Genomic DNA, 19,801 nt, shown 5'->3' with positions numbered 1-19,801 from the left:
AACCTCTCACTGAAAAGGAATACCATCAGAATCACTAAACTGTAGTAGTACGTAACTATACTTTATAAGAGTTAGATTCGTTGCACTTGCACCCAATTATTAAACTCATCCTTATCAGTTTCTAACTTTTTCTGGCCCAATAAGAAACGAACTCAAAATTTCCGGCTCAGAAGGCATATTTACCGTGTAATTGGAAAATTCAACTATTTCGTTATACATTACAATTTCCTTTTTCCCGATAAGAAAAATGTAAAAGCTTGCATTGGGCAGTGCAGACCGCAGAGCTTTGTTTGTCTCACAATCTTCCTTGTGCCATCCCAAATTTTGGTCTGGTTCTACCTTTCTTGTGTCTCAAGTCTCACAACCCAAAACTCATTTATTCATCAGTAAACCGAACCGTCAACCCCCAACTTTTGGTTTCTCGATCGAATCCTCTAGTTTCCTCCGAAAACCACATTCGAATTGACGATTCCTGAAAACCCAATTCATCAAAGAACGGCTATGGAGCCGGTATTTTCTCAGCAATTGCAAATACAAGCCTACGCAACTCTGAGTTCGAACGATGTGCTGCCAATGGAGACGCTCCTTTCTCATCTCTTCAGCCCTCAAGAGCCCCAAAAATCTCAGGCCTATAGCCTTCTACATTGTTGCAGAAAGCACTTCCCGGATTTGCTTTTCATCAAGGTTTTCTTTGTGATTAGGAACGGGCCTTCCGCAGAGATTCGCACCAGGTCTGCGCTCGTTCTCCGGTTTGTGCTCGGTGACCTTTGGCCCAAGTTGTCTTTGAATGCTCAAATTAACCTTAAAAATTTATTTCTTGTTCGCCTTCAAGAAGAGGGCTCATTGCCCATTTTGAGGATTCTCTGTCTCATTGCATCTGAAATGGCAGTGGAGATTTCTAGGACTGGCGATAAGTGGCCGGAGCTCATTGACTATTTGTTGATGTCTTTTCAGTCGGACTCCGAAAGGTTTCAGCTTTCTGCTTTGTGGGTGTGTGCTTTTTTCCCAAAAGTGCATCGTCCGGTTATTTGTGAAACGTTAGCTCCTAGCATTGAACCTACCCACTCGGCATTTTTGCGTATGTTGAATTCGGAAAATGCTGATATTCAGGTTGCCACATTTGGTGCTGTGGTTAGTTTGATTCATTTGTTTTCAAATTCATTAGGGCGGAATTGGTTTCATGACCTTTTGAGAGGGATGATGGTTGCACTGTTTAATTTGTTAAGTCACTTGAAAGAAGACTATGCTCGCGGGGCTCTCAAGGAGTTAATAATGTTGGTAATGGAAGAGCCACAACTCTTGAAGCCATACCTTAATGAACTAGTACTTGATATGCTTAAGATAGTAGACAGTGAACAAGTGACAGAGGGAACCAAAGTGTTTGTTCACAAATTCTTGCTGACCGTAGTAGAAGCAAGCGATTTGGCACTTACAATGAGGGGACTACCACATCAGACTTTGGTTAAACTGCTGGCAGTCCCAATGAAACTGCTTCTCTGTATAAATGATGACTATGCATGTTACAACACGGAAAGCGAGCAGGCTGAGAATGCTGGGAAGATAGATCTTGGAATTGCATACCTGACAAAAATATCAACTGCCTTAGGTGAAAAGACAATGACCCCCATAGCTTTTGAGTTGTTCTTGGAGTACATGGATGCTTCCGATTGGAAGAAGCGCCACGCAGGAATTTCTATGCTAGCGGTGATTGCAAAGGAGTGCTCAGAGGAGATGGTAATAGTTCTATGACTAGTTGATTGCTTGATTTTTGCCTACTGGTATTCAGAAATATTTATGTGATACGGTACTGTACTGCAGATCATCTAAGTATGATGGTTAGTTGGTTTACCTGAGTTACCAACCAGTCTTAAAAACCATAACTTGTTTTTTTATATGGTTCAGTCAACTAACATTGTATGTCGGTATCAATAAAAGACGAAGGAATGATATACACACCATATACATTTTCTGGTTTGTGCATTTGTGCATTTGTCCTGGGACTGGGGTTTAAGGTTTGTTAATGATAAAGCTAGATTATCTCCTGTTAGCCTGAGCTATTTATAGTGCACAAGCTTGTGTTAGTAAACTTAGCACGTGGTTAGTAACTCAGGTATCCAGTACCAGTTATTTCCTCATTATATGCGATCCTTTAAATCATCAATATGTCTCAATCCATTCCTTTAGTGCAGGTACTGATGAAAAATTATTTGGAACAAGTTACGACCATTATTTTGAAATCATTCCAAGATCCCCAGTCTCAAGTTTGTTGTGCAGCTTTTAATTTTATGCAACTGCCTATAATCCTGATTGAGGCAATGCAGATTCTTCATCATTTGAGGATTGTACCTGCACTAGTTAGTGCACTTGACCAACATTCGATTCCAAGATTAAAGGTGCGGGTTTATGAATTTACTATCTGTTATGTTATTTTGTGATTGATTACTTGCTCAGTTTTTATCAGTAATGTTATACATAATTGTGCCTCATCTTTGCTATATCTCTCTACTCAATTTTGATAGGCCAAGTTCCCTTGTGCTTATTTGAACATGGTTGTAGTTATGTTTTACGTTTTACCCTGGCATGTTTTGTTTTGAGTGGTCATATTGGTCAGTTAGAGTTTTGCTTTTGTTTTCCTCCTTAAGAACTATTTGGGTTGCCAGGAATTGCATATGGAACCAAAGCCTATAGCAAAATTAAGATGGATAGAGTAATAAACCCAAGGGTGGAAAATGTGTAAGAGGATGCCTGGAGGGACAGTACGAAAATCTCAATTAAGTAATAAGAATTGCTGGTTTATCAAATTTTAATCCAAGGTACACCTTCTTAGTTAAAAAGGTTCCTGAGCCACAATTTTTAAATCACATTGTTTACCCTACAAAGAGGCAGAACTTTATTTTCGATTGCTCCTTTTCTTATCTTCTGACTACCTAACCTAAAGGTTGACTCTGAACCGAGAAGCTATTTACCCTAGTATATGGAGCTTAGCTGATAAACAGAAAAGCATATATGATGCATCATGCTAAACAAAATATGGAACTTTTCGTTGCTGTTTCAATGTTATCCACTCAGAGCAGTCTTCCATTGTGTATTGATATCAATGTTTTAAAAGGCTCGCCTCAGGGCGCGCATAGGCGTCCTCTGAGGCTAGGCGTGAGGGTTGCCACCTCTGTATTGAGGGAGTGGGCGGAAGGCTTCGCCGGAGCCGCCTATGCGCGCCTTAGGGTTTTTTTTTTCTCCACACTGCCAAACCCAAATTTTGGGTAGGGTTTTAATTGCCTCATACCTCTTCCTTGCACTATCGTCTCTCTGTCTTTTTTTTTTTTTTTTTTTTTCTTCTGATTTTTATTTTTTTATATAATGGATGTGTGTGTTATCTACGTGCATTGTTATATGTATGCTCATTGTGCTTTTCATTCTCTATTATATATATATATATAATATAATATATGTATATATTTATGTGTGTGCTCAGGGTGATTATTGATTAATAATCTTCTTCTTCTTTCTTTTAATATAATGTATATGTACGCTCATTGTATATATTAAAAAATTTAGGTCCCATGAGGCTTTGCCTCACTCCTAGACTGGGCTATCCCTCAGACGCCTTGCCCACGCCTCACGCTTTTAATACATTGATTGATATGCAATGCTTGGAAGAGACATTACTAGGCCAGTAATGCTTGATGTTTATTTGCTTGTATTACTTTCGTTCTTGCCTTTACTGTGAACTTGCTGCCTAATCTGATCAAATATTCCTTCTTTAACATCTTCATTCATACATTTGTCTATGACATTTTTTTCCCTATTACTCTTTGGTTCTTGAACTTTGAAATCCATCCAGACTTTCTTTTTTCTTTTTATCTTTTGAAATGCCCCATTAGTTATTGACTTGTAGGAAACAAGTATAGCTGTTGGTCTTAATCTACTTGTTTGCATTCAGGAACAAGCTGCCTCAGCAATACAACACTTGATAAAGAACGTTTCTTCGGATAGTTTAAGAATGCACATGGATTTGGATGCTATATTGAGCAAACTGCAGAAAGACCACAGGTACTTACTCTTTTTCTCAAAAAGTAGTCCCATCCACGAGACCATTGTACAATTCAATTTGCTAGTGTTAACTTTGTTGCACCGGCACTGTACATATATCATGTGTGTGTTTGTGTGTGCATGTGTTGTGTCCAGTAATTAGAACTTAAGTTGAGGATTTGTATCTTAGTTGTTAAATTATATATGAATGTTTGAGGTGCACAGTGGGGTCCTAATTTAAGTGTTTTCTAACTCATGGCTTGACATCAAAATCTCAAAAGGAAAACCCCCTTGAACAAGTAGGCATTGCGATTCATAAAATCTATTGGATCATCAATCATGGGCAGCATTTAAAACATTTATGAAGTCTTTTGCTTCCCCATTAGACATTAACAACTGAATTTGTGTTTAGTGGAGAGGTTAGTCCTTCATAATAATGTCACTTACGATGCCATGATAAAGTTTTCTATTTCCTACGCAAAAGTTTAGGGCCCATTTCGATTTTGGTGTTCTGGTTTTCATTAATTCTGAAGCACAAAAAGTGAAAACCAAAATAAGTGAAATGGTTCTCAAACGGTCCGTTACTGAATCAGTTATCTCAACTGCATATTTAGCGTAAAGGATGAATTTGTTAACCAAGATATGGTCGAGACAATGAGGATGAATGAGTAGCGTACCGTCTGCTAGGGTAGGGTAGGTGACTGAACTAGCATAACCGAAACTTACAAGAATGAAGTGAATGCCCTCATATAGCTCATGTTTGAGGTTGGTTTTGGAGAAGTTGTAAAATCTTAAAACCATAGCCTTTTGTTATGCAATTGGAAACACATTGTTAAGTCTTTTTACTTTAGAATATAAAAAGTTGAACATTATTCCTTGTGATTTTGGGTTTTCATTTACCTTATTTTCCATCCTTTCTCAGGCTTATGTAGCGGTAAATACCAAATGCGGCGTTTCTTTCTTCTCCGTCCTGAAAGATGCGCAGATGCCAAGTCTCAGTTTCTTGAAAGAAACCAAATGCGGCGTTTCTTTCTTCTACTACCATGTCATCTGCTATCTGCTCTTTTTCTTTTCAGGAAAACTAATGAAAAAACTTGAAAACTTTGAGTTTTATTTAACGATAAAGACAAAATAAAGAGTAAAGTAAATAGTATAAAGATTAACTTTTTAGTGTAAAAATATTATTTTTCGTTAAAATGAACAGTCTTGGACTCTCCATTTTTCTTTATCTTTTGTCAATTGTCATGGTTTAGATTACCACTTTTTGTAATAGCTGCTTTAGTTTTATGCTTTTTGAGAAAGGGCTTTTTCTTCTTTTGAGCCCCTTTCATTTAATTTCAAATCTTTTTTTCAAACAAGAAAGTTTTCAGTTGATTTTATACTTGTACATCAGTTCGACATACGACGTAACAATTGATGGATGCTCCGGAGCATAAGAAAGAGATTTTCTATACTACTCCGGAGAATCGAATACTCCAAAGTATCATAGAATTTTTGCTGTTTGCGACCGTCCCAACAAAAATTTTAAAGCCTTTGCGTAGAAGTATCTTGTGCATTCATCCTACTACTCACTACTGTAATAAAAACTAACAAGCATATTTAGCTCCAAATAAGGGTTCACTCAACTCTTCCGTACAACAAACAGCCACTGTTGTAAGCAGGAAAACAAACATACGAAAAACAATTTTAAAGGAAAACCAAATTAAAGAAAGTACCCTGTGACGAACTTAATATTCAGTTTAAACCACCATTTACTCCCGCATGCTACTATCGTCTTCCCCATCTTCAACATCGTCATTGTCGGAGTCACGAAGTTTGAGGTCATCAAGCAACTCTTCAAGTGGGACAGAAGGTGCATCTTCCCCATCAGTCATAGATGCCATCTCTGACGGTTGGTATTCTTCATTCTTGTACAGTGACATGTTAAACCTCATCTCAGGGTTCTCCTCCAGATCCTTCAAGAACTGTTCATACTCCGACTCCACCTTTTCTTGATCTGTTTTATTTTTATCATCAATCTCCATACCAAGGGATTTAAGCTTCCAGGGACGAGGCTTCCCACGCTTCTTCTGCCGCTTTTCTTCGTAGCTCTTCTTTATTAAGATTGCATCTGGAATGACCAGACTCCTGTACTTCTCTAGTTCATCATCATTGCTGTTAGCCCCGTACATGTCATAACCAAGAGCATAATCACCGGGGCTTAAAATATGGCCAAGATGTGTTTTTATGTTGAAAATAGTGTCATTCTTCCCAAAATCAGACACGCGAGCAACTTGTGCATCAGCTAGAGCATATCTTGAGCCACCAACATTAACTTCAGGGGCAATAATCTCCATATCAAGCACTATATACTCCACCAGCTCCCTGCTTGTATGCAGAGACTTGAAGGAATACCTCCAATACTGATCAGTATCCAAGAAACAATGCCTCAGGGTGAACGGATCAAGCAAAGCAATACTATTGGTCACTTTGGTGCAAATCACAAGAGGACCGAGATTTCCCAAACTAGACCTGACCTTGGGAGGCAGACAAATCAAATCTTCACGGCAAATGGGGCTTATTTCAACCGAGAATGTATGCTTATAATTATAATTGTTACTTTTAGAATCATGGGAAACAAGCTGTTTGTCACTGCGACTCCTTACTGGAGCAACTTTGCCCACAAATTCCACAAATTTCACACCATGACTTCGGTTTGAGAAAAAGAAGTCGATACCTTGTTCCATCTGCTTTATCTTTATAGCACTAGCAGCAGCACCGTGCTTCAGGATCAGCTGTTCCAGATAGAAAAATGTGCGCCTGTGAGAAACATGCTGGCGGAGTTGCACAGATGCAACCCACTGGTCGGGGTTTGCCTGAACCCTTGAACAGGATTCACACATATGTTCTTGTTGAACATACTCAACAATATATGATTGTTCAAGTATTGCTCCATTAAGAACCTCCTTCTGAACTTTCAACTTAACCTTGATCCTCTTGGAGTGAGGCTCAGTCCAAATGAATTCGGCATGCACCAACCGAACTTTATTCAAGTTCTTGAGTCTCTTAACGCAGAAGGTCAGCAGCTCCTTCGACTCCAATTGGGCTTTGATCCAAGTTCTTGGAGGCTGCAAGTAGCACTCACACTCGGGGCAATGAACAATGGTGACATGCTTCTGCAGACCTTCTGTAATATCAACTTCAGAGCGCAGACACTTGACACACATATTGGCAGCGTTTGGTGCCATGGGGATACCGCATTTGCAACATAGTACGCTGCCAACAGTCTGATGAACCATAAACATACCTGCGTCCTCAGCCATTGCTTCCTCGGCCATTGCTGGTGAACGCAAACACAAAAACAACAATTATGAGAACCAGATTGCTAGTATTATGTCATGGCAAAGTTTGAAATTTTTTTTAGCACTAACAGATATATAGGCAGAGTATAAACAAACCCATTTATGAATTCTGAAAATTCTTAAAAATTCAGAATAAAAATTGTTTCTTATTCTCACGAGTCGAGGCGTTAAATTTAGTTCAAAAAACTAAAGATTTCAGGAAAATTAATCCACTCTATGATCCAATTAAATAAATAAAAAAATCATTAACACGAAAATTTCTATCCAACTCCAACCGGTAAATCAAAGGAATATCTAAATTTGCAAATAACACGACGATTTCATAATACAAGATAAATCAAAGGAATGTATAAATTTGCAAATAACAATAGAAATGGAATCCATTAGAGGCAGATGACAACGAAAACAATGAAAGAGAATAAATAAACAACACAAATCCATTGGAAACAAACTCTTACCAGCAGAATATGAATGAAGCAACTGCCGATGAAAGACCCTAAAGAGAGAGGCGACGGCGGGAGTGATAGGGGGGGAGAGAGAGAGAGAGAGAGAGAGAGAGAGAGAGAGAGAGAGAGAGAGATGAACGAAACTGGGTTGGGTTAGGGCTACACCGCTACAGATATCAGCCGCGTAGGCCTTCGGCTTTCCTAATGAGAGATTTTTATCGCTGACGTAAGCGATTAGCTCGAAGCCTCAACAAAACTCAACACCGACTCCCCGGGTTCGAGTCGCGGCAGCGGAACCTTCTTTTGCAATTATTTACTTTTAAATTTTAATTTGTGGATTATTGTTCAAGGAGTCCCAACAAAACTCAACTTGGGCCGGCCTTCTAAAATTCTTGGCTGCGGAAACGTGTCTCGATCATACGACCCCACTTAAATAATAGGAATCTAACCCAAACTTCCTTTTTTTTTGAACATCCGATGTCATGGACTTGCAATACTTTGGTGAAATTCATTTTTGACGATAATCAAATTTAAGATTTCTTATTTACAAGTGAAGAATAATACAACTAGCTCATAGTATAACCCAACCTTGATAATCATGATTTTACAATTTTTACACGAACATAAAATTTTCATTCAAATTTAATATTATTTATACGTTGCTTTACACTATGTTTGGACATGGGAATTAAACTTGAAATTTTGACACAAGTCAGAATTTATAAATTGACATGTATCAATTCCCTTGTTTGGATTGATATACATAGAGATTTAGAATTTCCGTCTAGAAAAAAACTTGGAATATGAGACCTTCAATTTCCAAGTGTTTAAATTCAATGTAAATAGGTATCATTTCCCAATTTTTATGAGTGAGAGTTTAAAAATAACAAATTTTATTTTCTTTTAGGTTAACTAAACAACAAATTCAAAAATTCTAGAAAATAAAATCTTAAATTTTCTCATTCAAAAGTGGTGTTAGATTTTAGCGATCCGTGATGGATTGCTTCTACATGAGCAAACTCTACCGAGAGTCATGGATGATTCCTCTGTTATCTCCCCCTTAATTCATGCCCACCACCTTAATAGAAACTTAACCATTCTGATTCGTTTGGGATGGCACCTGGCCAGATGCCACGTTGCTTCTACTTTCTAATGATCTGACAAATGTACCCAAAACTAGATCGTACAGACGAAGAGTATGCTACGCAGATAGGAGATGAACATGCTATGAATCAAGCAGTCGGACTGGTAACGATGAAGATGAACCATATCCAATCTACCAGCTTCAAACCAATTTATAAGCAATTGTTATGGTGCAGCGCCAGCACCATATTATCTCACCAACCTCGACATCACGCATTTAAATTTTCATCATTCATCCTCAACCAAAAGCAAACAACGTATCATATTCATGTTCAGGCACACTACGATAACAGATGTAGCAGTACCACAACCAATCCCTTCACCCTTCAGCTTTAACTTAACATTATAAACGTTTCTCTTTCATGCTCAATGTTGTCTCACGATTCTAATGTTTTACATTGAAGCAATGATCCCCAATCGAAACAGTCGATCCAAGTGTTCACCATCTCATTAGACAATAACACAGATTCATACTTGAGACAATTTTTCCCAGTATCAAGATGAAATCTATGCGAACCACTGCCCGCATAAACTGTTTCACGGTGTAAATGTCACTCATCATACCTATACGCTCAGTTACGATACACTTTTGAAAGACACGATCCTCTTCATTATATTCTCGATAACTCAAAACCCCACATTTTGGGGAACCATTTGATAGTCAATAATATCTGTAGCGGACGGTATTTACAGAACAGTAGCTTAATGGCACCAAAATGACTAAAACCCTAAACCCTGCTACTACACATGCGTAATAGCCGTTCATGAACTCTCAACTCCAGCTAGAGGCTGTAAGATCAGCAATAATCAGAAATACGATAGTTCTATATATCAATCACTAAACATATCAAGTCATATGCGTAGCTAATCTAAGTAACGATACTCCACAATCCATACGCACGAAAACAGAGCATTGCATTCATAACAAACACCAAGAAATTCAACAGAACAAACAACAAAATCGAAAAATATGATTGTTACTGGTTTTATCAAGTACAATTTATAAATTTGATTTGTAATGTCTCTCAATTGCCAGTTTGCCACTAATTATTGCCGCAACTAAAACAAAAATATCATCACTGACCATGCTAGCAATCAGCAATTCGCCTGACCGGGCTATGTGTCTTGCTTGCCGCTAGAACCGGAATGCTGCTTGGAATTCTCCGAGGAGGCGGCGGCATTTCGTTGTTCGGAGCTCTCAGCAGCCTTTTCCTTCTCCAATTCCTTAATAGCCTCTGCCTCGGCAGCCTTCTCGGCCTTGAGTATGGGCTCGTAGTAATCGGAGTGTGCCATCATACATTCCTTCAAAACCGAAGTGATCTCGAAGCATTTCTCCACAATATCCTCCTTGTTCTTCTCAGCCTCTTCGATGCATTCTTCCCACGCCGTGAAGCTCTCTTTGCACCCGCCGCCTTTCATGAACAAGCAGAACCCACACTCTCCCGCCTCCTCCTCCTCTTCCTCGTCCTCCGCCGCCGCTTCCCCTTCTGATTTTGATGCGTTCTCCGATTTCACTTCATCTTGCTTGGACTTTTCTAATTCTTCTTGCTTGGACTTTTCTACTTCTTCTGCGGTTTTGGTATCCATTTGGGGGTTTGAGGACTGATTCGGAGGTTGGTCTTCTAGGGTTTTAGAAGCTGAATCGGCCATGTAGGGTTTTTGATGTGTTTGGAGGGTGGTGAGTCGGACTCGGTGGGAATCGGTGCTTTATGGTTTGTTCTTGTTCTAGCGGTGCAGGACAAAGTCAGCTCCCACAACAATTGGAAACCTAAGTGGACTCGTAATGTGACCGAACCGGGGAGCCGGGTCAGGCCCAATGTCGGTTCGACTGGATATTTTTGTGTTTGGCAACGGTGGGTCTTGAGTCCGACTCGGTTGGAATCGGTGAGTTGTGCTTGATAAAATGCCCCAATTGTCCCATCTCCCATGGAGAGGTCCAAAAGTTAAAAATGATCTGATTTTAAAAAAAAAATCATCTCCAATATATAGTTGAGCTATTATTGTATGAAGTATGGGCACCAGGTTGGCCAAGTGTAGCCCCCTCTTAGCCTTTTTTAAGGGCATAGCTTCTGTGCTACAATAATTAATTTAAATTCAACGAGTATATTTGAAAACATTCAATGATAGCTTAACTAAATACAAGCAACTTCAAACTAATAAATTATTGACGGGGTTCAAGCAACTTCAAACTAATAAATTATTGACGGGGCTAAAGCAACTTCAAACTAATAAATTATCTTTTAGTTAAAGATAATATATGAGTATGATCTGACATTGTTCTTCTGAAAATAATCTTTTGTAGGGCTATAATCTTTCGGTTAGAGATGACTTGCCTGCGTGCTAGCCTCAATGCACACAAGGTTGTGCTGCGCCTGCAGCCTATGCGCATTCTTCCCTATTCTTTTTTTTTTTCTTTTGCAAACGAGGATTAGAACTTCAGTACAAAAGGAACACACTACAATTGTGGATCACAAGATTCGGAATGCATAATATTATTGTGTTTACATTACTGCCACTATGAATTGTACGTCACAATGTCCTAGCTGAAGTTGATCTTTTTTCTGTCACAGAGCTTTGCACTAGAAAAGGAGACTGCCAAAAAATGTTACATGGTAGGGGCAAGAGGGCTTTCAGTTGCTTGGGATAGTTAACCAATCAAACTTGAGAAACTCGCTGTTTAACTAAGCAGTCAAGACTTATATGCCGAACCAATTCTTCAACTTAGGCATTGTCTAACTAGGCTGTCACCTTCCCTTACTGGTTGCTTATAGAAAACTTCGTCTAACCAGATGATAGTCGTCTGTCAACCCAAATATGTCTAATCAAAATGTATTCGTGCTCACAATGTAATTAATATTTTTCTCAAAATGTGAGAGGGTTTGTGTAGACCATTGATTTGTGGGTTGGATTAAAAGTTTGTTCTATGTTGCAAACTCTCTTATATTTATAGTAGCAAAATTTGTTGAAGCCCAAGATTGCCAAGTTGTAGAGTCGTAAGGGTTTTGTAGTTTCTCGGAGTTATCTGCCAATACTTACAATTATCTTCACCAATCCTTCTTCAAACAAGACTTTGTCAAACTCGCATAAGCTAGGATTCTAAGGTCGTATTTTGTGATGAATTCAAGTCCTATCCGGGAAACAAACATAATCCTTCAAATCTTATGAAAAAAATTCTCTCGATCCTTAGAACCCTCCTTCCTTTAGGATTTGATCGAACCATAATCTCATCATGATCTTTGAACAATCTTATTTCTCCTAGAACTTTATTGAGCCATTGGCATCTCACTATTATTGAGCCGAGTAATTTGCCATTGGGTCGAAACTTTGTAGCTTCTTTCTGGGTTAATTCCCTCGACCCAAATCCAGGATTTCAGGCCCAAACAATTCGATCCTAGAACAATTAGACATTTGGATGCGTACATGAATCAATCACAGGTTTCACCAAGTGGCTGAACTGAAACATGTATGGTGGCTTGACATCAAGGGATGCGTAGACACTAAAAATTTATCCCCAAAACCAACCTATGCAGCTTATTGTCTATCATCTCTCGTCACGACACAATTGAGCGATTGCAAGAACACCGATCACATTATGCATCAATTATGAACAAGGCGGGGTTGCGATTGAGGTTGAGCATAGCGTGATCCTAGACACTGTACAAGTAATAGAAGGTAGACCTCCACAAGGTCGATGCAGATGTGCAGTCTAACGGAAACTAGTGATTACAACTGCAAGAGCGTCATCATGGTGGAAGGAATTGAGCTTAGCCCCAAATAATGACGACTGGAAGAGAGCCTTCGCATTGCTCATCCTCTAGTAAGTGGTTTAAAAGGATTGGGTGGTAATCATATATGTATAGTTACTACTACGCACGAACAGGAAATGTGATAGGGAAGTAATATAAGTTTACATCAGAATTACACTACAACTAAGAAAACAATGCTAATTAACAGCAACGCAAAGGAATTTTTTACATACATAAAACAAAAAAAAAATTGAATAAATTACATTCTCACTCCAGGTAGTCTTCTGTCACCATGTTAATTTAACTTTAATTAAATTAGTATTTGACTATGCAAATTGAGTTTTGATGTATATATATACACACACATTCTGGATCATTACAGGTTCTCCCAAGTGGCTGAGCTGAAACTTGTATGGTGGCTTGAGATCAAGGGATGCATAGAGACGAAAAATTTGTCCCCACGAACGACGTATACAGCTTACCTTGTCTATAAGCTCCCCGAAGAATCCAAATGGGGGTTTGATGGAACGCCGATTACGTTGCATATCGTTTACAAACAAAGAGAAGTTGCAGCGGATCATACCATGATCCTAGACCCTCTAGAAGATATGCCTCGAAATGCTCGGTGGCGTGGAAGAGACGGGTGGACGGAGATTGAGATGGGTGAATTCTTCAATGGAGGAGGAGATAATGCAACAGCAGAATGTAGTCTTAAGGGAAACTAGTAGTGACATACCTAAGAGCGGCCTCATTGTGGAAGGCATTGAGCTTAGGCCTAAGGGTGTATGATACATGGAATCAAGATCTCTGTATTCTTCTTTGTAAGGAGATACATATAGGATTACAATTGTGTTACAATAAAAAAGGTAATAAAACTTAATTGCACAGATCAAGACTCTAAAATGTAAAATCCCGAATACTAGATCAAGCAAATAGTACTTATAAACAAAGCACATGACATTCTGACAAACATGACACAAGTAAGGACGGAGCTACCTTGGGCCTAGGGGGCTGGATGCCCCCACTTAATTTTTGTTGTTGTAAAAAATATACATGCTTGTGCTATTAAAAAGGTGCATCACTCGTTTACTTATTTGTGACATTAGCATTAACTTTTTCAGTTGCTATTGCTAACGCTAAAAAAGCATTCTTAGCCGTGAAATTTCTGAAGAATCGATCGAGATATTAGATGGGTGATCAATAGATGAATGATAACATGATTATTTTTATAGAGAGAGACATTTGATGGTATTGGTAATGAAGTTGCTATGCAACGCTTTCAAAATATGAAAAGTACACGTCGAGTATACTGTAATATTTTGTATGAAAAATCTTTTGGATTAATATATAAGTATTTTGTTTAGTAAATTCTTTAGCCTGTTAATTTACGACTTTGTTGTTTGAGGATGTCTTTATCCATACAAATCTCCGGTTTCGTCCCTGGACACGTGTGTGTAAATACAAAATTAAATGTCAATTCACGCCAACTTTGAACTGATTATAGAGCGTGTGAAATCAATCAATAACGGGTAGTAATAACATAGATATTGCTGCAAAGATTTAAAACTACAAACTCTCAATTAAAATCGAGAAATAAGACTATATACAAGCTGGGACAACAAAATTCAATTAAATTGCTGCAACTTATTTAAATGCAAAACCAAATTGAATAGTTGAATCTTATTTAAACCCAACATGCAAGCTTGATTGACATTCATTCAGTACCATTACTGGTGTAGCGTACAAAACTGCAACCACCAATTCACAAAGCTCAAACAATGTCCATCTATATCCATTACGAAGATAAAATGTGAATGAGACAGATTGAAACAAGGAGCGAGATCCGCTGCAGCCAAACCTAAAAATAGAGAAGCAATTTCGGACCATTCAACTTGTCAGCCATTACCATATTTGGCCTCTCCTTCAACCACTGATTGAACTTTCAACGTCGATCCCAATTGCTCCACCTCCTGAGTCCCAGAATTTCATGTTTCCACCTCCTCCCTCTCCTTTTATACACGGAATTCCAAATTCTCATCTTTGCGTGCGTAACAAGCAACACACGCAATGACATGTTCTAGTTATTTAGGCATGGAATAATCGATCATTAGGGCTTTCTAGCACAAATACATTAGTAAAAACATAGGCATCATCAGGGAGATACAGATATGGCAACCTCATCAAATTCATCAAAGAAATCAACATCGTCATCTCCCGGCCAAGCGCCGAAGGGTGTCAAGTTTGCTCGCCGAACATCCAGCGGACGTGTGATGAGCTTGTCCCGGGACGATGATTTGGACATGAGCGGGGAGTTCTCAGGCGAAAATGACTACATCAATTACACCGTGATGATGCCTCCCACACCGGACAACCAGCCAGGTGGGTCGTCCGGTGCAGGAACAACCTCGGATCCCAAGCATGATGGTCCAGGGCCATATGGACCATCAAGGTTTGGGGCGGAGACTAGGCGAGGGGGTGGTGATGGTGGCAGTGGCGACAGTGAGGCCGCAAAGATGGACAGGAGAATGTCGGTGATGAAATCATCAAATAACAAATCAATACTATTGAGAAGCCAAACTGGGGACTTTGATCACAACCGCTGGTTGTTTGAGTCGAAAGGAACGTATGGGATTGGAAACGCATATTGGTCAGATCAGCAAGAGAACAAGTATGGTCCGGAAATAGAAATGAGCATGCAGGATTTTATTGACAAGCCATGGAAGCCACTCACCAGGAAGGTTAAAGTTCCTCCCGCTATTCTTAGCCCTTACAGGTACTGACCTTTTTTTTGTTAGAATCTCGGCGGTACGAGAGAATTTTATTGATTTAAAAAAGAAGAAGTTACATCTAGTGAGCTTCTTAATTAACAATTACATTAGGCTTTTTGTGCTTTCGTTTCGTGCCATGTTAACCCATTCCATAAGCTGGTTGGAAAATCGTTTACTTAGCTGATGTGGAACTATCATTTTGCTCGAAACTTGCCATTTTGTTTGTTTTGGCTCTACTTCCACAACAACCAAGTTAGAAATTTTCTTCACCAATTGGATAGAATGGAGTAAATTGGGACACGAAATAAAAGCAGGAAAAGAAAGTCACACAGTTTCAAGTTCATATGGTGAAAGAAGGATTTTCATCAAAGCACAAGGGCAAGGAAAAGAAAAGGCCATTCAATCATTGTATGCATTAATCAATAACATACATACATTATGCAGGTTACTAGTGGTTATCCGTTTGGTGATACTGTTTTTTTTTATAATATGGCGAGTGAGGAATCCAAACCCGGATGCAATGTGGCTATGGGGAATCTCCATAGTCTGTGAGATTTGGTTTGCATTTTCATGGATTTTAGACATACTTCCCAAGCTGAACCCCATAAATCGTGCCACGGACTTAGCTGCCCTACATGACAAGTTTGAGCAACCTTCTGCGACCAACCCTACCGGGCGGTCTGACCTCCCCGGTGTTGATGTCTTTATCTCCACTGCTGATCCTGAAAAGGAACCGCCTCTTGTGACTGCCAATACCCTCCTCTCTATCTTTGCGGCCCAATATCCTGTGGAAAAGCTTTCGGCTTACATTTCAGATGATGGTGGTGCCATTCTCACCTTTGAGGCCATGGCTGAGGCTGTTAACTTTGCTGAGGTAATTGGTTTTTTTTTTTTTTTTTTTTGGGTCAAAGAAGTAGCTGGCTTACTTATAATGAACTTAGACAAACCAATTGATCTGTAACGTAAAAAAAATTCAGATCTAGAAGAATTATACACGTACCTATACATCGTCTGAATATATACATGTGCACTGCAGGTTTGGGTCCCCTTTTGCCGAAAACACGATATTGAGCCTAGGAATCCAGACAGTTACTTTAGCAGCAAAGTTGACCCTACCAAGAACAAGAAGCGGCCTGATTTTGTCAAGGATCGGAGATGGATCAAGAGAGAATATGATGAATTTAAGGTTAGGATCAATGGTCTTCCTGATGTAATCCGCAAACGAAGTGAAATGTATAACTCCAGAGAGAACATGAAGGAAAGGAAGCTTACCAAGGAGAGAAGCGCTGGTGGAGGTGGAGCAGAGCCAGTGGAAGAGGAGGCAACGAATGTCACAAAGGCAACGTGGATGGCTGACGGAACACACTGGCCAGGGACGTGGCTCGAACCTTGCGCTGATCATAAAAAGGGAGACCATGCTGGGATCTTACAGGTGATTGATATGTATATACATATTAACTAGCTAATAATATGTTGGTGGTGTCGTAAGGAGTAATGCTAGAGGCACTAAAGCAAGTCCGAAAAGTTTGAATCTCAAATGTTGTAAGACGTTTTTTTTTCTATCTGTTTCATATTTGAGTGCGTTCAAAACTTATACAGGTAATGAGTAAGGTCCCAGACATGGATCCTGTAATGGGTTTTCCGGATGAGAAAAAATTAGACTTCACAGGGGTGGACATTCGAATCCCAATGTTTGTTTATGTGTCGCGAGAGAAGCGACCTGGATACGACCACAACAAGAAGGCAGGAGCCATGAATGCCATGGTCCGAGCATCAGCAATATTGTCGAACGGTCCATTCATGCTTAATTTGGATTGTGACCATTATATCTATAATTCTCTAGCTATAAGGGAGGGAATGTGCTTCATGATGGACCGTGGTGGAGACCGGATTTGCTACATACAGTTTCCTCAGAGATTTGAAGGGATCGACCCATCTGACCGTTATGCAAATCATAATACGGTCTTCTTTGATGGTAATCTATATATATATATATATATGTACACACACATATACGAATGTTTGATCAGGGCGCTTTGACTAATTAATTGAATTTGATAGCTAATGTGAAACTGAAAGTGATGAAAGTTCTTCGATTTAATTGTAAAACAATACACAGGAAATATGAGAGCCCTGGACGGTCTCCAAGGCCCAGTGTACGTTGGAACTGGGTGCATGTTCAGGCGTTTTGCACTGTACGGGTTCCACCCGCCGAGGGCAAATGAGTATTTAGGAATGTTTGGGACGATCAAGGCCCGAGCTCCAAATTACCATGAGATGGAGGAACAGTTACTGTCTGATCCAGACCAAGCGGGCTCAGAAAAACAACCTCTAGCAGATCACCCTGACTTAGGCCTTCCAAAGAAGTTCGGAAATTCACAAATGTTCACAGATTCCATAGCTGTCACTGAGTTTCAAGGACGTCCTCTTGCGGATCACATCTCTGTCAAGAATGGCCGCCCTCCTGGCGCCCTGCTTGAACCACGTCAGCCACTCGATGCTCCCACTGTTGCCGAAGCAGTTGCTGTCATTTCCTGCTGGTAAGTAACATTAAAAAATCATGCTAAAAGAAGCACATTTTTAGACAGCACGAGTCAACACCGCAATTCAGTCAATAGATTTACTAATTCATTGGTGTTTGCGGGCGTGTGAATGCATACGCACTTGCGCACACAGGTATGAGGACAACACCGAATGGGGAGACAGGATAGGTTGGATCTACGGATCTGTGACAGAGGATGTTGTGACAGGTTACAGAATGCACAATCGTGGATGGCGGTCAGTGTATTGTCTCACAAAGCGTGATGCATTCCGTGGCACAGCACCTATCAACCTTACGGACAGATTGCACCAGGTACTCCGATGGGCCACTGGTTCTGTGGAAATCTTCTACTCTAGGAACAATGCATTTCTTGCATGCCGACGCCTCAAGTTTCTACAGCGTATTGCATACCTCAATGTCGGCATTTATCCCTTCACCTCAATCTTTCTGGTTGTTTACTGTTTCCTCCCAGCACTCTGCCTCTTCACAGGTCAATTCATAGTTGCAGGCCTAAATGTCGCCTTCCTTTCCTACCTCCTTACCATCACTGTCTGTCTCTGTCTCCTCTCCCTACTTGAAGTCAGATGGTCTGGCATCGGTCTTGAGGAATGGTGGCGTAACGAGCAGTTTTGGGTCATCGGTGGAACCAGTGCTCACCTTGTAGCTGTCATCCAGGGTCTCCTTAAAGTCGTAGCTGGGATCGAAATTAGCTTCACCTTAACCACCAAGTCTGCTGCTGAGGACGAAGAAGACATTTATGCAGACCTTTACGTTGTCAAATGGACAAGTCTCTTCCTAATGCCTCTCACAATCATAATTGTCAACATTGTTGCAGTTGTGATTGGAATCTCAAGGACCTTATACGCAGTGATACCGCAATGGAATAGGCTACTCGGAGGACTATTCTTTAGTTTTTGGGTGCTGGTTCACATGTACCCATTTATGAAAGGCTTGATGGGAAGGAGAGGAAGGATACCTACGATCATCTATGTCTGGGCAGGGCTGCTTGCAATCACAACATCTTTGCTCTGGGTATTAATCAATCCTCCAAATGGTGCCAATTTCGGTGGTGGAAACGTGCAGATCTAATACCAATAACACAATCAAGGAATTACAAACTAATATCAAGAATTTTTTGGTACGAAAAAAAACTTTCTAACTTGGGGGGCATGCCATTGGCACCCATTGCAAATGTAATTATAAGAACAGCTACTAATGGAGGGCTTATGCAGTGTTAGATAACTGTTCCTACAAATCTCTGTAAATGTTTCAAAGACTATACGTGTTAATATTGTTTCGACTTGACAAAATCCTATGTCGTTCTGAATTCAGTTATGCTGCAAGTTCTTTTGCGTTTTATTCTGTAGATCATGCTTACCATTTTCAATTCTTCCTTTCTTTTTCTCATCTTTCTTCTCCTTTACTACTTATATTCGTGTTTTTCTTTTCTTTTCTTTCGGAAGGGACAAAGTCATTAGCAGGCATTACTTTTATCCTCCTCAGTAATATATGGCCTAAATAATTCACACCCCGCGGATTAATGTTGATCGAGGCATCAACATCGATCATGCAAGTGTTGACAAAGAAATCGAAGAACAGGGAAATGATTATTCACCTCGATATTTAAACTTAACGGCCAGCGATCGTCATTCTTTCTTTGAGGTTGCTTCCTTCCGCATGGCATTGTTAGTGTTAGTTTTGAGAACCTCTACTCACCTTTCTAAACGTGACTAAAGATTGTGGTCAATTGGGAATGGCTTATTATATTAACACGTCATATATTTTT

General features: G+C 39.8%; 4 protein-coding genes and 1 pseudogene across 4 annotated transcripts; 3 read left to right on the top strand and 2 right to left on the bottom strand.

Annotated features, from left to right (window-relative positions):
- Positions 1 to 225: 225 nt before the first annotated feature.
- LOC137723164 (uncharacterized) lies at positions 226 to 5,232 on the top strand. The gene is made up of 4 exons (XM_088692070.1): positions 226 to 1,734; positions 2,190 to 2,393; positions 3,941 to 4,050; positions 4,952 to 5,232. Exons 1-4 carry the CDS (start codon positions 502 to 504, stop codon positions 4,959 to 4,961), a joined length of 1,557 nt encoding a protein of 518 aa, XP_088548196.1. The 5' UTR covers positions 226 to 501; the 3' UTR covers positions 4,962 to 5,232.
- A 374-nt stretch (positions 5,233 to 5,606) lies between these two features.
- On the bottom strand, positions 5,607 to 8,126 carry NMD3 (nonsense-mediated mRNA decay NMD3 family protein). The gene is made up of 2 exons (XM_068461744.2): positions 7,829 to 8,126; positions 5,607 to 7,348 (listed from the first exon to the last, which is right to left on the bottom strand). Exon 2 carries the CDS (start codon positions 7,344 to 7,346, stop codon positions 5,781 to 5,783), a length of 1,566 nt encoding a protein of 521 aa, XP_068317845.2. The 5' UTR covers positions 7,347 to 7,348; positions 7,829 to 8,126; the 3' UTR covers positions 5,607 to 5,780.
- Positions 8,127 to 9,898: 1,772 nt separating this feature from the next.
- Positions 9,899 to 10,880, bottom strand: LOC137723537 (uncharacterized). Its single transcript, XM_068462738.2, has one exon. The coding sequence runs from the start codon at positions 10,607 to 10,609 to the stop codon at positions 10,076 to 10,078; it is 534 nt and encodes a 177-aa protein (XP_068318839.2). The 5' UTR covers positions 10,610 to 10,880; the 3' UTR covers positions 9,899 to 10,075.
- On the top strand, positions 10,622 to 13,494 carry LOC148697244 (putative F-box protein PP2-B12; annotated as a pseudogene).
- A 1,140-nt stretch (positions 13,495 to 14,634) lies between these two features.
- CSLD1 (cellulose synthase-like D1) lies at positions 14,635 to 19,325 on the top strand. Its single transcript, XM_068462417.2, has 6 exons — positions 14,635 to 15,478; positions 15,918 to 16,347; positions 16,510 to 16,905; positions 17,073 to 17,448; positions 17,593 to 18,013; positions 18,150 to 19,325. Exons 1-6 carry the CDS (start codon positions 14,874 to 14,876, stop codon positions 19,102 to 19,104), a joined length of 3,183 nt encoding a protein of 1,060 aa, XP_068318518.2. The 5' UTR covers positions 14,635 to 14,873; the 3' UTR covers positions 19,105 to 19,325.
- Positions 19,326 to 19,801: the final 476 nt, after the last annotated feature.

This window comes from Pyrus communis, chromosome 4 (assembly GCF_041283825.1).
Source record: "Pyrus communis isolate YQ-2024b chromosome 4, ASM4128382v1, whole genome shotgun sequence".
In the NCBI taxonomy this organism is placed as follows: Eukaryota; Viridiplantae; Streptophyta; class Magnoliopsida; order Rosales; family Rosaceae; genus Pyrus; species Pyrus communis.
The sequence above is the reverse complement of the archived record's forward strand: the minus strand, read 5'-3'. Positions and strand labels throughout refer to the sequence as shown.